Below are 16,257 nucleotides of genomic sequence, written 5' to 3' on the forward strand. Positions count from 1 at the left end.
TTATGTCACACTTTAAAAACTGGTCTTCCACCTAATTAGATACTCTAAAAGAAATGACAACTTTCTACATAGAAGCCACTTACCAATGTTAAAACAAGATCTGCTAAACAACTAAAATAAACCCATAATTCCTAAGGAAATAAAAAGCAGTCTTTAAAAGTCTATCAAACAAATAAAACAAACAAAATACAAACAAAAAACAAATGAAATAACTGTTCCAGGTTTAGTACAGAATTCTACCAGATTTTCAAAGAACTAATGTCAATACTTGTCAAATTATTCCACAAAACAGAAACAAAAGAAACATTATCAAACTCATTTTTATCGGTTCAGTCACCCAGACACCTAAATCACACAAAGATTCAACAATGAAAATGAATTACAGACTGACTTCCTACATTAATATAGATACATACACACTCACTCAATAAAATATTAAAAACAGAATCCAAAAACACATCAAAAATATCATTCATCATGTTCAAATAGGCTTTATCTCAGAGATGCAAGGATAGTTTAATATATCAAAGGCTGTTAGTCTAATTCACCATTAAAACAAAGAAAAAACACATGAACATCTCATTAGATGTGGAAAAGGTTTCTTACAAAATCTAATATTCCTTCTTGATAAATTTCTTGAAGTGATTAAGGATGCTAAGGACATACTTAAACACAATAAATTTAATTTACAACAAGCCAATGAACAACATCAAATTAAATTGGTATGAACTCTGAGCAATTCAACTAAAACTATGGACAATGAAAGACATTACACTCTTTCCATATCTATTCTATATCATAATTAAAGATTTAGCTAGAGCAATAAGACAAATGACAAGGATCAAGAGGATTAAACTTAGAAAGGAAGAAGTCAAAGTATCATAATTGTAGGTGATATAACAATATACCCCAAAACTTCTACAAAAGAACTCCTGCAGGTAAACACCTTTAAGAAAATGGCTGGATACAAGATTAACATACACAAAAAAATCAGTACCTCTCTTATACACAAATTTCAAATGAGCTGAGAAAGAAATCAGGGAACCAAAGACCTCGCAGTAGCCAGGAATAATATAAACTGTTGAGGTAACTAATGAATCAAATGAAAATATGAAAAAAAACTTTAAGTTTATGTAAAAAATATCAGAAGATAAACCTTTCATATTTATGGATCAGATAAACATTTCATATTTATGGATCAGTAGGATTAACAAAGTAAAAATATCTACCCTAACAAAAGCAATGCAGATTTAATGCAATCATCAAAATTTCAATATAGTACTATAAAGAACTTGAAAGACAATAGTCAACTTCATACAGAAAGCACAAATACCCAGGAGAGCTAAAAACATTCCAGAACAATAAAAGAATCTCTGGAGGTATAACTGTCCCCAATTTCAAGTTGTATTACAGGACAATAGTAATGAAAACCACATAGTACTGGTATAAAAATAGACAGGTTAATCAATGGAATTAAATCAAATTCCCAGACATTCAAACACATATGGACACGTGATTTTTGATAAAAAAAAAAAAAGCCAGAAATACACTATGAGAAAAAAGAAAACAGCATCAACAAATAGTGGTATTCTAGTTAGATGTCAGTATATAGAAGAACACAAATAAATTCATATTTTTTACACTTCACAAGCTTAAGTCCAAGTAGATCAAGGAACTCAATCAGATTCACTACATCTAATAGAAGAAAATTTGGGGCATAGTTTTTAACTCTTTGGCACAGGAGAAAACTTCCTGAACAGAACACCAGCAGCTCAGACACTAAGATCAATAGTTAATAAACAGTACCCCATAAAACTGAAAAGCTTCTGCTAGGCAAAGGACATTGTCAAAATGAAAAAAAGGCAACATACAGAAATGGAAAAGATCCTCACCAAACTTACACCTGACAGAGGGATCATATCCAAACTATGTAAAGAATTGAAGAATTTACACACCAAGAAACAAAGTAATCCAACTATAAAAATGAGGTACAGAGCTAAACAGTGAAATTCTTGGCAAGGAAATTTCTAAAAGCTGAGAAGCACTTACACAAATGTTCAGTACTCTTAGCCATCAGAAAAATGCCAATCAGAATTACTCTGAGATTCCATCTCACACCAGTCAGAACAGCTAAGATCAAAAACTCAAGGAAATTCATGCTAGCAAGGATCTGGAGCAAGGGGAACACTCCTCCATTGCTGGTTGGAATACAAATTTATACAACCACTTTGAAAATCAATATGGCAGCTCCTCAGAAAATGGGGAATTAATGTACCTCAAGATCCAGCTACACTATTCCTGAAAATATACCCAAAGGACACTCTATCGTACCACATGGACACTTGCTCAACAATGTTCATATCATCTTTATTCATGATAGCCAGAACCCAGAAGCAAATTAAATGTTTGTCAATAAAAGACCCAAAAAATGTTATATATCTACACAATGCAGTATTAGCTAGCTGTTAAAAATATTATAAAATTTGTAGGCAAATAGATAAAACTAGAAAAACTTATTCTGAATGGTGATAGAACCAAATATGATTGGCAAAAATGAAAACAAAAAAGTCAATGAAATGATTTCTAATCTTATTGTGCTATACTAAAAAATCAGTAACTAATACAATGTTCATTAAAAAGATATCATCAAGCAGCCAAACGCAAGGAAAAGCCCATAGAAGAAAAGCCCTCTGAAGAAAGAGGGGGAGGAAGTATTCTGAGAGTCAGAAGCTTCAAGGATACCAGGAGAACACAGAACGTAGAAGCAGTTAAACAAAATCAAAGGGGCTCACAGATTCTGAAGCAACAATCTTGGACCCTGTATGTGTCCGATCTAGGTCTTCTACATATATGCTATGGTTGGTGTTCTTCTGGCCCACCAAGCAGTGGAAATGGGGGAGGGGTATCTCTCACTTTTTAATATATTTTACTGATTATTTGGAAATTAAACTTAATGCAACCTAATCACATTGATTTTCTATTCCTCCCAGGTGTACCCCAACCCTTGTGATCTTCACCAAAATTTAAAAAAAAGAATAAAAGAACGATTAAAAGAAGGAAAGCAATACCAAGTTAAGTTTGTATTACTCATATACTCAGTGGAACATGGTCTAACTCCCAGTGTCCTGGCCTTAATAGAAAACTGAGTCCTTCCCTACTCCAGCCCCTGTTCACTACTGGAATCTGTCAACTGTGAAGAGCTATACTTCAGCATTCCTATTACCATTTTTAAAGAATTCTTTCTAATGGTTATCTATATATCTATATAGATCACTTTTGGGGTATTGGGATATGAAAGAGAGGTTGACAAAGAAGCATAATGTCTCTCATTCTCAACTATGATTCTGCAGTTTCTAATAGCACTGCAAAAGAAGCTTCTTTTCCCTTTATAGTCAGTGGCTGCATGCATCATAGTCTTCTACGTGGTTTCTGGTGACAGCATAGTCCATGGACATCGACATGTCTTCAGATAGTACCACAGACAATGGATATCCCCATAGCCCTTGGTGGTAACATGGTCCATGGACATCAACACCATCGTTGATGCAACAAGGCCATAGACAGCAGCATAGACACCAGCAGCAACATAGATCTCAGATATCAACAGGACCCCTAGAAGCATTCCAGGTCATATACAGCAACATGGTTCAGGTGCCAGCTTGGCCCTCTGACTTCAACAAGGCTTCAAGTGACAGCGTAGACTAAAAATATCCAAATGGCCTTAAGTCATAACATAGGCCACAGAAATCCATATTGCTTCCAGCTGCAGAAGATCCAAGGATTCCACCATGGTACTCATTGCATCATGGAACACAGGACATCAACATGGCCTCAGGTGGCATTACAGCAACTTCTGTAAGAGCCATAATTGTGTCCATAGTCCATTTTGTGCTCGAGAGCTGTGTTAATGTCTGTGGTCCATGCCACCACTGGAGAACATGGGGAGTTCAGTGATATGTGCTCTTACCAAAATTAATCTGGATTACTGTGGACCTTGCGGCAGAAGTCTGTGCAGATAGATATCTTTAAATATTTTGCCTGAATTTTGGAGACTTTTCTTCCTACTGACTTGCTTTGTCCAATGTTGATATGAGAGAGTTTGCCTTGTTTTATTATTATTTGTTATGTCATGTTCAGTTGATATCTCTGGGAAGCCAGCCCTTTTTTGAAGGGAAACAGATGAAGAGTGGATTTGGGACAGTGGGAAGATGACAAAGGGTGCTAGGAGTAGTGGAGGTAGGGGAAACTGTGTTTAGAATGTAATATATGTAAAGAATAAAAATCAATAAGCAATAAGATGCTGCTAAGAGTCACTATCAGACAAAACAACCTGCACAGAAGACTGACACAAGGTCTGTTGCTTGAAAGAAGCAAAAACCAACCAAGCGTCATTAAAGAGATTCAGACAAACTGAGGTGCATAAAAATGATACTGCCTCCAATCTGTTGTACTGCCTGCAGGGTGTACAAAGTGCCCCAGGTTTCCAGCTTTTGTGATCTTTCACCTTTGCTGGAATGGGTTTTGGTGATGTAGCTGTCTTTGTATCATTTCTGCTTACTCATATTTCTGTAAGAAACCCCAATAGAACTCATCGGTTCACCAAGTTAGACTTTGGTGGTATCTATACTTTGGTCTGTCATGGGTTACGTGTCTGGGATGGCTAAATATGTGTATTTCATCTCTCCAGGAAAAGGTTTGTCACACCATGTCATTGTGACATAGCTAGAGGCCTATGAGGGACAGGAGGCAGAATATAGTCGTTTAAATGAAAATTTTACCAAAATAATTTGCCCACGTATTAGAACACTTGGCCCATGTTTGGTGGCACTATTTGGAAAGCATATGGAAACTTTAGAAAGTAAAGCTTTGCTAGAGAAAGGGCATTACTGAGAATTGATATTGACAGCATATAAACTCAGTAACTTCTAATTGTCTCTCCCTCACCATCTCCCCCTTCCTCTCCCTCTCCTGCTATGTCTCCCTTTCCCTCTCCCTCCACCCCTGCCTCTCCATCTGTCTCTGTCTCTGTCTCTGTCTCTGCCTCTCCTTTCTCCTTCCTGTATATGGATAAAATGTGATTGCCAGCTTTCTGCCCATTTGCTATTACTCCCCTGCCATTTATGGGTTCCTCATTCTAGAGAAATAAGCCAAAAGGAAATAATTCTTCCATTAGGTGATTTTTAGAAATTGTCTATCTATCTATCTATCTATCTATCTATCTATCTATCTATCTATCTATCTATCATCTATCTATCTATCTGTTTATCTAACACTACATATACATACATACTTATATTGGGGTTTTGACTGTATGTATCTCTGTGTATTACATGCATGAAGTGTTACTGCAGGCCAAAAGTTGGCAGCATGCTTCAGGGAACTGGACTTATATACCTTTCTTAGCTACTATGTGGATGCTAGGGATCAAATGCAGCTTTATAAAGATGGAACTATCTCTCTAGCCTCCATATACTGATTTTTGTCATGTGTTTTATTACCACAAAAAAAGCTACTAATAATGCTTTCTTTTACATTATGAGACCTCACAGTTCAGAGACTGAGTCTCAGAAGATACTTTGTCCTTATAGTTTTGAACAATGTTGAAACCATTAAAGACTATGGGGTGTTAAACAGTTAGACTAAATACATTGTGTGTGTATGAGATTGTGGAAGGTTATACCTAAATAGTTATAGGTTTCTGTGTTAAATAGGCAAAGGTTAATTAGTGATAGTAATTAACAGAATATTTTACACTTAGGAGACAAACTTCTTGGCTTATTTATGAGGCAGTTTATAGACTGGGAAAAGTGAGATTGTAAGACCAACCTTGAATATATATGACACTATACCACTGGATGATAGCTTTTAAAAATTTTTTTAATTGGATATTTTATTTACATTTCAGATGTTATCCCCTTTCCCCATTCACCCCCCATCCAGAAACCCCCCTATCCTATCCCCCTCCTTCTGCTTCTATGAGGATGTGCCCCTACCCATCCACACATTCCCACCTCCCCACCCTCGAATTTCTCCACACTGGGGCATCCAGCCTACACAGAACCAAGGACCTCCTCTCCCACCTATGCCCTACAAGACCATCCTCCCTTACATACACAGCTGGAGCTACAGGTCCCTCCCTATGTGCTCCCAGCCTGATGGTTTAGACCCTGGGAGCTCTGGTTGGTTGATATTTTTGCTCTCCCCATGGGGCCGCAAACCCTTTCAGCTCCTTCAGTCTTCTCTCTCACTCCTCAGTTGGGAACCCCATGATCAGTTCAATGATTAGCTGCGAGCAGGCTTATATCTTATACTAAATAAAAACAGAAATTAAATTGAGTCTCAGAAATTATCTAGTTGCTTGTTGAATGTGTGTGAAACGTGACAGGATGCTTTAGATTCCTCCAACAACTGAAGTGTCTACTCCTCACCAGGATGGAATATATCCACTCTCACTGTAAGACAGAATCAAATTTTCCACTATTAAATTGTTTAAATTGTTTCTGTTAGTTTGTTTCAGTAACCAGAAATATATATATATATATATATATATATATATATATATATATATGCCTGTGTGTGTGTGTGTGTGTGTCCAAGTGTGTACCTACTACTCCAGGGAAAAGAATAAAGCTTCATCAACTTTCTCTAACTTGATATTTGATGCATCCAGTTATAAATCACATTAGGAATAGTACTATATTTATATGATACTTTATATGACTTATCTATAAAGAAGAACATTTAACAGCAACTTCTTTAGGATCAAGCTTAGCCCTTTATTCATGAAAATATGTACTGAAATGCACTGAATGTTGTTTCTCTATTATTATTCTTCATAATGCTGAAATTCTGTTAAATCTTCACAGAATTATTGAAAAGTCTCACTTTATTTTTACTTTAATATGACTTTGTCTTCCATACAACAAAATACACTTTAAACAAGCTTCAATTTATGTAAAGAATTTCATTGCTAGATCCTTTTATGAAAGTAGGCTTTGGAATAAAAACTTTGTAGTTGCTTCTAATATAAAGACTTTAGTAAAAATTGTATTACTTTATCAAACTCTTTCATCCTCCCAAACTATATGCTGAAATAAGATGTTCTTGATAAGAAGTTATCACTCAGTTGCTGTTTATTTTATACTATGTAACTGTATTATGAGAGGTTTTCTTTATATAAAATTGAGGCCTCTTATCATTATTTTTGCTCTGTATTCTACCATATGTTATTGTCAATAGGTGAAAGATTTTTTAACTAGATTTTTCAGTTTATGATACTTATAGAATTATATTTGAAAAGGAATTGAGGGCCTCATGTGATTTTATGAACTAAGATTAGGTCTTTTATTCAAGGGTTCGTCATTTTTATCTTCACCTTCATTTTCATTACCATAAGGATCATCATCACTCTCACCATCAGTATCATATGGATAATCCACTAAAGGAACAAGGCTGCTACAGTGTGACCTACTCATTCTGTTAGAAGAAGCATCACCAAGACATGGAGAACATTTAAAGCCTTCAGATGATTTTCTTTTTTGGCGTTCTATTACATTTTCATTCTCATTTCTCTCTTTAAATTTCATAATTATGTCATAATGACTTGGACAGTCTCTTCTGTTTGGTAGAATAGCCCCTTCTTTTTTTTTTATTGGATGATTTATTTACATTTCCTATGTTGTCCCCTTACCCCATCCCCCACCACCCCCTCGGAACCCCCAATCCCCTCGCCCCTCCTCCTTCTTCTCTGTGGATGTAACCTCTATCTACACCCCCCCACTCCCACCTCCCCACCCTCAAAATTCCCACCCCCTGGGGCATCCAGCCTTCATGAGGTCAAGGTTCTCTTCTTCCACCTATGCCCAGCAGGGCCCTCCACTTTTACATATTCAGCTGAAGCCCTGGATCCCCCCCTAAGTGCTCCCAGGCTGGTGGTTTAGACCCTGGGAGCTGTGGTTGGTTGGTATTGTTGCTCTCCTCATGGTGCCACAAACCCTTTCAGCTCCTTCAGTCTTCAGTCTAACTCCTCTATTGAGAACCCCATGATCAGTTCAATGGCTAGTTGTGAGCATCTGCCTCTGAATATGTCTGAGGGTGATTCGGTCCTTCTTAGAAGGAGCAACAAAATACTCAAGGGAGCAAATATGGAGACAAAGTGAGGGACAGAAACTGAAGGAAGGGCCGTCTCAAGACCACCCCACCTGAGTATCTATCCCATGTGCAATCACCAAAGGTAGATGCTGATGTGGAAGACAGGAAGTGCATGCTGATAAGAGCCTGATATGGATATCTCCTCAGAGGCCTTCAAGAGCCCCTTCTTCTTTTGTGATTCCTCTACAACATATGTCTGCTTTGACTTTTACCTCCATTACTTTGGAGCGTCTACAATATATTTTCTGGTATATTATATTATGAAAATTTCTTCTTACTCGACGTTCTCTCTTCTTCTCATCTTCATATTTAGTTTTTAAGCCTTTAAATGTCTGGACATACTCAATTGATTCAAAAGCAATAAAAAACTTTTCGACAATGTTTACAATAAGAGTCTTGATGTTTTCTTGTCTTATAAATTCAAATAGCTCAATAATAGCTGAATTTAACATATTGTAACGATGACCATTATGCATAAAAGCATTTACAACTGGTTCAAACAGGTTTTTCTTAATTATGCAAATATTGTAAATTTCATCTTTAAGACCAATTATCTTTCTCATAAATCGGAGGGCACACAAAATCAGAAATGTGTGCTTTGACCTCATCAGCACCAAGATTCTGCTGAGCAAGTTGTTACTCAAAATATAATTCTTTATAAATGTTGAGTGGTATTGTACACAAAAAGTAAGTATCTCTAAAACTACTTCAAGCAATTGTGCATTTTGATAATTATCAGGGCAGATGTTAGCCCTATTATCGCTGTCATTTTCTACTGTGGTGGACAAAATTGGTGCTATGAGGTTACTCATGCAACGTGTATAGAAGAAGGTAAGAAATTCCTGTTTTTCACATCCATTAGTTGTGACATGCATATTATCTGGATCAAGAAGGACACGAAGAACTGCTGGAAAAATGATTCCATGTGAAAATTCAGGATCAGAATCACAGATCATTTGTTTGATCATTATATTAATAAGAAGGTCATCATTATTTTCACTGTTCTGAGCTTCTTCCAGTAGATACTCTCGAACTAAGCATGGATTATATTCTACTAGACAAGGAAATATATCTAGAGCAGCTACCTGTATTTGGTAATCATGCACATGCAATGTAGCTTTCAGAGAACTCATGATTCCTAGCTTTATTAATGTTTTCAGTAATTCATCTTTCTCTTGATTCTCTAATGTCTTAGCAAATGCACAGAATTCCTTGAAGAATAATAACAATTCATGCCGTCTCTCATCAGTTGAACAATTATCTTTTAACTGAGCAAGAACTTCAAGCAAAAAATCTTCATCATCCTGCAGCATGGTAATTATTTCAACTTTGTTGAAAAAAATCATAGTGGTAAGGTCAGAAAGAATATTTGTTTCAAATATGGATGGTGTGGGCAATACAATATCATGAACATATTGCATTCTGTAAGTCTGTTGTATTGTTTGCCTAAGTTGGGAGTGTGTTATTGGCATAATTTCCTTAAATTTGGCATTTTGAGTCAAGAATTCCCTGTACTGCTTTGGCTCATCCAAAGCAGGGTCATATTCAAGGCATCCTACCATATCCATGAAAAATTCATCAGAAAACATGATGTTAAACAAACGTGAATCATCTAGAAACAGGATTCCTTTAATGATGTTATTTAAATAGTGTAAGCCTTCCATGTTCTTCAGTTTTTCACAAGTGTTGAAAAGCTGTAGCAATTTTTTAATGTAATCTCCTTTTTCCAAGATCAGTGCAAGCCTTTCTTTGTGACTTGGTGTTTCATGGACAAAAGTAAATAAATCTGCAATATTTTCAAGGGTATGGAGTTCACAGTTTGGTACCTGAATCAGATTCCAGATTGGCAGCATATCTTCAAAGGTTTCCAGATCATCAGTAAGTTCTTGTGTGATTTCTACACTTGGATCTTTACCTTGAACTTGGCAGATATCTTCCCAAATATCTTGATAATCATTTGGTTCCTGGAAATGTATTGCCATACCGTGGTTCTTAGCTTCAGACCAAATGATTACTTCCCCTTGTTGTTTGTGGTAGGGCACGTTAGGATGTATCTTGCATTCCAAAATCAGTGAGTCATCTGAATCTGAGTGAACTACCAGGCATACACCCTGGAGCCGTTCAATGTATTTGGATGAAATTTGTCCTGCTCCTATGTCTTTCCATTGTTCATCTTCCACCATAACATAGACTTTTACTCTATGAAGCTTGTCATCCATAATGATTTCTGGCTTTGCCTTGCTAGGCCACGTCCTAGTGCAGATCTTGGCTTTTTGTACTCTGTCTAGAAGTTGCTATCCCTCGCTACATTGGCAAGGAATGTTGCCGATGACACAATTCTGAAAAAAAAAATCGTAAGAAAGATTACTGGGTGTTCCTTTTAATTGAATAGTTTATTTATTTACATTTAAAATGTTATCCCCTTTCCATGTTTCCCCTTCCCTAAACTCCCTATCCCATCCCCCCTCACCCTGCTTCTATGAGGGTGCTCCCCCAGCCACCCATTCACTCCCACCTTACCGCCCTGGCATTCCCCTACACTGAGGCATCGAGCCTTGATTACTGGGTGTTAAATGAATGACAGAGGCTAAGAGAGGGCCCAGTCCCTTATCCTTAAGATTAATGGGGGTGAAGGCCCTTATACTTCTCAATCCCCCCTTACTGAAATAACACTAACAAACCTCTCTCAGGAGTACTTGAATCCCAGAGCCTGCTTTAGTTCTGGCAGAATCTTGTGATTTACTTAAGATTCTTCCTAAAAAGAATGTGCTTATGTAACAGATACTGTTAAAGGGACCTACCTCCCTAACTTTAAAAATGAAAGGTTCGAAAATACTATATATGTTTTCTATAACATATTTTGTTTCTCAAAGGTATTTTCACTCATCGGAAGTGTGGTTCATATGCCCTTAAGCAAAAAGAAATTTAATTACCAATGTTCTGGCCAAGGCTACACTTCACACTGTATGCCAATGAAAAGTTGGGACACAAACACACATACATCATCTACAGACAAGATGTCATCCCCAGCATCAGAGAAATATAATTGGGTTTCCCTACAAGACATACTCTTGGGCATCTTATACTCTGTATCACATGTTTACTTATTAAGGGAAGATCTTTTTGCAGCCCCATCACTTCATTCTGTTCAGCCTGAAGTTTTACTTTATACTGGGTAAAACATTTCCTCAAATATTTACCTTCACTTAATCATATACTTTGTTAGTGAGAAGAACTGGGTTAAACAGGAGGTGAATGAAAATTTGTTAAGGTTGAGAATTAACATATTTAAAATATTTCTATTTCTGTTCTTTTTAAAAAATTATTACTCTATGGTGCTTTGAATTTGCTAGAGCCATTTCTGTGTGCCACCCTGGCCATCAGAAGTCCAGTGGTCAACTCAAGTAGAGACCCTCCACTCAAGCACAGGCCACTGTGGCTACAATACCAGAGAGGAAATGGAAACCAAGAACAAAACAGCATATATATGATAATATATATATATATATATTATCAAAGTACTAAGAAACAAACCAAACCAAAACAAAAATCAGAAATTGGCACCTATACCAGTTATCACCACAAACTCAGATGCCTAGATATCAGTGTAAGAACACGATCATAGCATTCAGGGCAGTTCTATCAGCATCAGAGCCCAGCTATCCTACTAATATTGAGAACTGATACTTGTAAATTATTATTTCATGTTCTTTTTAAAGGAATTATGGATAGTGCTTTAAGCATGCTAGAGCCATTTCTGTGGGACTTTATAATGCTAACAAGTGGCTCTACAAGTAAACTATATTTCTAGCTTATATCTGTTTGTCATAATGAACGTAGTAAAAGTAATGTCACAGTTAGTAGAATTTTAGTGAGTACTAACATAATAAAGTGTACTTGAATATTTACCACATTTAATACAGCTTGTGAAGGAATTTACATTTCTGCCTAAAATTTCATAATAATCTAGCAATATATGTGTATTAACAATCTCTTTAGAGTCAAGGAACAAAAAATGTCAATACATTGTCAGAGTTCAAATTTTTAGTAAGTTGATGAATTCTAATTTGCGCATATCTTTCTAATTCCAAAATTGGTTAACTGAGGAATTGAACTGCTATTGCTGTCTTTTCTTGGCTTTCATTAAACTCTATTTCACATTCCTCCCATCTATATAATTTGTAATCACCATTAAATAATCAAGACTCGATGAAAGTCACAGATTTCCTGCTTTAGATCCCCATCTGTGCATAGATAACTGAAAACTAGAAGCTTGGATATGGCAACTCTGTTAAATATAATTTTAATAGTGTCTAAGTTCATTTTTGATGTGACAGCAACTTCTGTAGGTTTCTTTTACAAGAAATATTTCTCCCAAATATTAACCCTGTTATTTCAAGAGAAAAACTGACAATTGACCAAATTAAGCCCATTTGAAACTGAAAAGTCCTATTTGTAATATATACTTCATTTTTCATAGCACTAGTGATATGTGACAATTCTTAAGTAAGGTCCAGAAAGCTTTTTATATACTTCTATTGCAACAATGACATTCAACAAATAATACTCAAGAATAGTCATCAAGACACTACAGCTTGCACATTAGAAAAGTTGTGTGAAAATAATAATTTGTGAAAACAATTTAAGAATACTATATTTAGAAACAAAAATTATGAGTTGTATAAATATAAAAATTAATGACTTTTATAAGAGCTACATCTATTGTTAAAATACTTCATGTTAGTGAGGATTAGAAATATAAGGTAACAGTTAAATTCGTCAAAATTTTATTTCTATTGTATTTATATTAATTCTCCTACAACAATTAATTATAATACTGTCAATTCTCTGAATTTGTCCTTAAGAATTATTCTATCAGAAGGATCCATCACAAATCCATATATTTTCACAGTTTTGTCCCTTTTAGGCCAATAATGGTCCCTTAATCTTAATTTGGTTAACAAGTGTTGTTTTATGGTTTAAAAAAGGGTGTAAGCTGCAATAGTTATTGCTACTGCTGAAGCAGTTTTGTTTCGTTTTTTTGTTTGAAGAAATATTACTCCTTGTTCCATTAGTGATACATACCCAAAACTATCATGTTACTATTTTAGTCTCGGACATTTTTAAGGAAATCAAGAAATATATGTAAGCAAACACCATGCTCTAGGAAATTTATATATATATATATAAATTATAAAGCTACAAAATTCCCTAGACTATGGTACACATGCACAAACACACAAACACATATACACACACACACAAGCATTTATATTTTCAATTTTTATCTCTGGGATTCTATTTCATAGACAAAATGGATGGTTTTAGATATCACTAATAATATAGATTATAGTTCTTTTTAAATGTAGTACTGATAGTTTGTTGACTTCATATCTTGCATCCCAATCTCACTCATCTCACCATTCCTTTCCACCTGCCTTTTGCCTATACAACTTCCTCCCTAAAAGGAAAAAAAAACTCATTGTGGAAGATGTAGAGTTTCACAATGTATACCACAGTATACTGTTTTGTTCACATAGCTTTACTTGCAAATGTTCATTTCAATGAGTCATTGGTCTGGTTGGAGGCTTCTGACTTCTGCTACACTATCAATACTAGATCCTCACTGAGATTCCTCAGTTTTCCTGTTTCTGTCCCTTGCCCTGGAGGTCCTGCACCTCTGGAATATACAATTTCTCAGTAGAGACTTGTCTCAAGCTCTCATTTTCTCCAAAAAGAATATATTAAAGTCCTCCTTTAGTTTTCAGAGACTCGCTGCGCTCATCTCTTTTGGACCTGCCCAGTCACATGCATTAACAATTTACAGATAGAGTAAATTTTGGGATGTACCATCTCAAAACCCTGGATCTGGAACTGGGTAGTAGCTGAGTTGCACAGCCCAACAGCTCTCCTGCACACACACAACCAGGGTGCAGGTAAAAGGTGGGGCAAGCTGTCCTGAATCCAGCAGCTTGTAAAGGGATGGACCTGCTTTTCTTTCCTCAAGTCATCAGGGCCAGCTATCTAGGTCCCTTGGCACCACAACCAGTTCACTAGCACTGCCCAGGAGAGGGGTTGGACAAGGTCAACCACACTTGGGTCTTTACAGCACAATTATTTTCTTCCCTTCTTGACATACTTGAACTCTTACCATATAGTGTCTCTTATTTATCTTGTTATAGCATTTGCAGCTACTATCTGTATTTAAAATACATCAGATATATTCCTATTTCAGGGCCTTTGTACCTGTTTGTGCTTTGACCAGAAATGTATGATTTCTCAGATAGGATTTTTCTCATGCTCTCTTTTTCTCCAAAAATTGAAGCAAGTCCTCTTTTTTGTTTTAAAGACTCAGTCTATACATCTTTTTGAAATTTCAAACAACTACCCATGTTTTTCTTTAATGTGTCTTTACTCCATAACACTTAGTACTTTCTGAACACTCACAATTTATTAATTCTATCAGTTGACTACTGCTGTTTCTAAATGCATTATTCCCTTGAAGATTTGACTCACTCCAAAAAGTAAATGTGTGTGTGTGAGTGTGTGTGTGTGTTTAATGTTGGCAATTAACACAATCTGTAGTATTACATTTTAAAATCAGAACATGGGAAAATTTTATTTTAAAATTTTCATTACATTTTTATTTATTTTCTCTCTATGTGGTAGGTATTAGAAATATATATGCCATGGTGTCTATTTGGAGAATAGAAGACAATCTGTGAGTGTTGGTCCTTTTCCTTGTATTCCAGGAATGTAATACAAGGAATCTAGCTTGGCAGCACATGCCTCTACCAGCTGAGTCATCTTACCAACCCAGAAATTTATTTTTGATTTGTAAAATAAAATAATCCAGGAAAATATCCCACCTTTGTTTAAAGTTCGTTCCAAATATAATGTTAAACTCCTTTTACACATTTGCCAAATGCCAAGTCAACTATCATCTAAAATAAAGATGAAGGTTCTTATTGCATCTTTATTATAATTACTGATTAGTTTACATACAAATTAAGCACCTCATAGGTGTTATGATTTTAAGAAATAAATTTTAATAAAGATCATTCTTGTAAAACACTTACAAGCACAAACTTTGTTTGTTTGATTAATTGGTTGAATTATTACCAAACACAATGAAATACTATACATATATTTAATGACTAGATTACTAATTTAGCCATATTCCCCTGTTGTAATAATCAGTACTGGAAAATATCCACAGGTATGGTAGATGGAGTTGCTTCAAGTTGAAAATGTCTACTGGAAATCAACAGAAGTTAAAAATCAAGACAAAATCTGTGCTTGTCTTTTCTTGTGTGATACCATAAACAATGAATATTTGAAATTCTGTCACTTTCAAATTTTAATTAACTGGAATTTCTGCACATTTGTTCCAAAAGAGTAAGTGGCATTTATTATCAGGTCTTTCTAGTTGGGTTTTTTGTTGGTTTGCTTTTTGCTTGCTTGCTTGCTTGTTTTTTGTTTTTTTGTTTTTGGTTTTTTGTTTTTGTTAAATGGCTATTTTAGCTACCTTGTTTCTTTTTTCCTGCATTACTTTGCCTTTAGTACCATGAACTGTTTATAATACCCTCATTTATGTCCTCCCAGGTTTCACATCTTTATTCTCATCTCCAACTGTCCTCTGCTCATGTTGTTCCAGCTCGCTGGCCTTGTGGCATAATACTTGCCTAGATAACCCTTCTGTTCTGCTGCTTACCTTCACCAGAACTCTCTAACACTATATATTTCAAATATTATGATATCTTACACAGTTTGACTGAAATGTCAGTCCTTTAGGAATACTTGTCATACAATGTGAGAGAGTAGCCCTCTTTCTCACGAATAGATCTACTTCCCTTTGTATGTAGATAATTTTTTATTTTGTAATTGTTCTATCATTTTTTGCTTTAATTTATTTCTAAAATTTAGAGAATTTCATAAAGGAGAACTATATTTACACCTTTTCCATGGCTTCCTCTCTTCCTCCAACTCCTGTCATGCTATCACCATCCCCTCTTAAATCTACAGCTTCATTTTCTTCAATTATTATTGTTTCATTCTTTTAGAGAGAGAGAGAGAGAGAGAGAGAGAGAGAGAGAGGGAGGGAGG

The 16,257-nt window shown here is 35.6% G+C and overlaps 1 protein-coding gene across 2 annotated transcripts; it reads right to left on the reverse strand.

The window, feature by feature from the left end:
- Positions 1-7,322: 7,322 nt before the first annotated feature.
- Positions 7,323-10,397, reverse strand: LOC114631953 (protein PPP4R3C-like). Of its 2 annotated transcripts, none has more exons than XM_028780328.1 (2): positions 8,303-10,397; positions 7,323-7,639 (listed from the first exon to the last, which is right to left on the reverse strand). In XM_028780328.1, exons 1-2 carry the CDS (start codon positions 10,368-10,370, stop codon positions 7,323-7,325), a joined length of 2,385 nt encoding a protein of 794 aa, XP_028636161.1. In that variant the 5' UTR covers positions 10,371-10,397. The 2 variants fall into 2 exon arrangements, with proteins under 2 accessions (XP_028636161.1, XP_028636160.1); XM_028780327.1 differs by having other exon boundaries at positions 7,323-7,636; positions 8,303-10,370.
- Positions 10,398-16,257: the final 5,860 nt, after the last annotated feature.

Source organism: Grammomys surdaster, unplaced genomic scaffold, assembly GCF_004785775.1.
Source record: "Grammomys surdaster isolate TR1022 unplaced genomic scaffold, NIH_TR_1.0 369, whole genome shotgun sequence".
Lineage (NCBI taxonomy): Eukaryota > Metazoa > Chordata > Mammalia > Rodentia > Muridae > Grammomys > Grammomys surdaster.

Bases quoted from the DNA above. Each gene is read 5' to 3' on its own strand.
- LOC114631953 (XM_028780328.1), bottom strand. From the start codon at position 10,370: ATGGATGACAAGCTTCATAGAGTAAAAGTCTATGTTATGGTGGAAGAT. The intron at 7,640-8,302 runs GCCTCTGAGGAG...TAAAAAAAAAAG, and splicing joins AGAAGAAGGGGCTCTTGAAG to AAGGGGCTATTCTACCAAAC.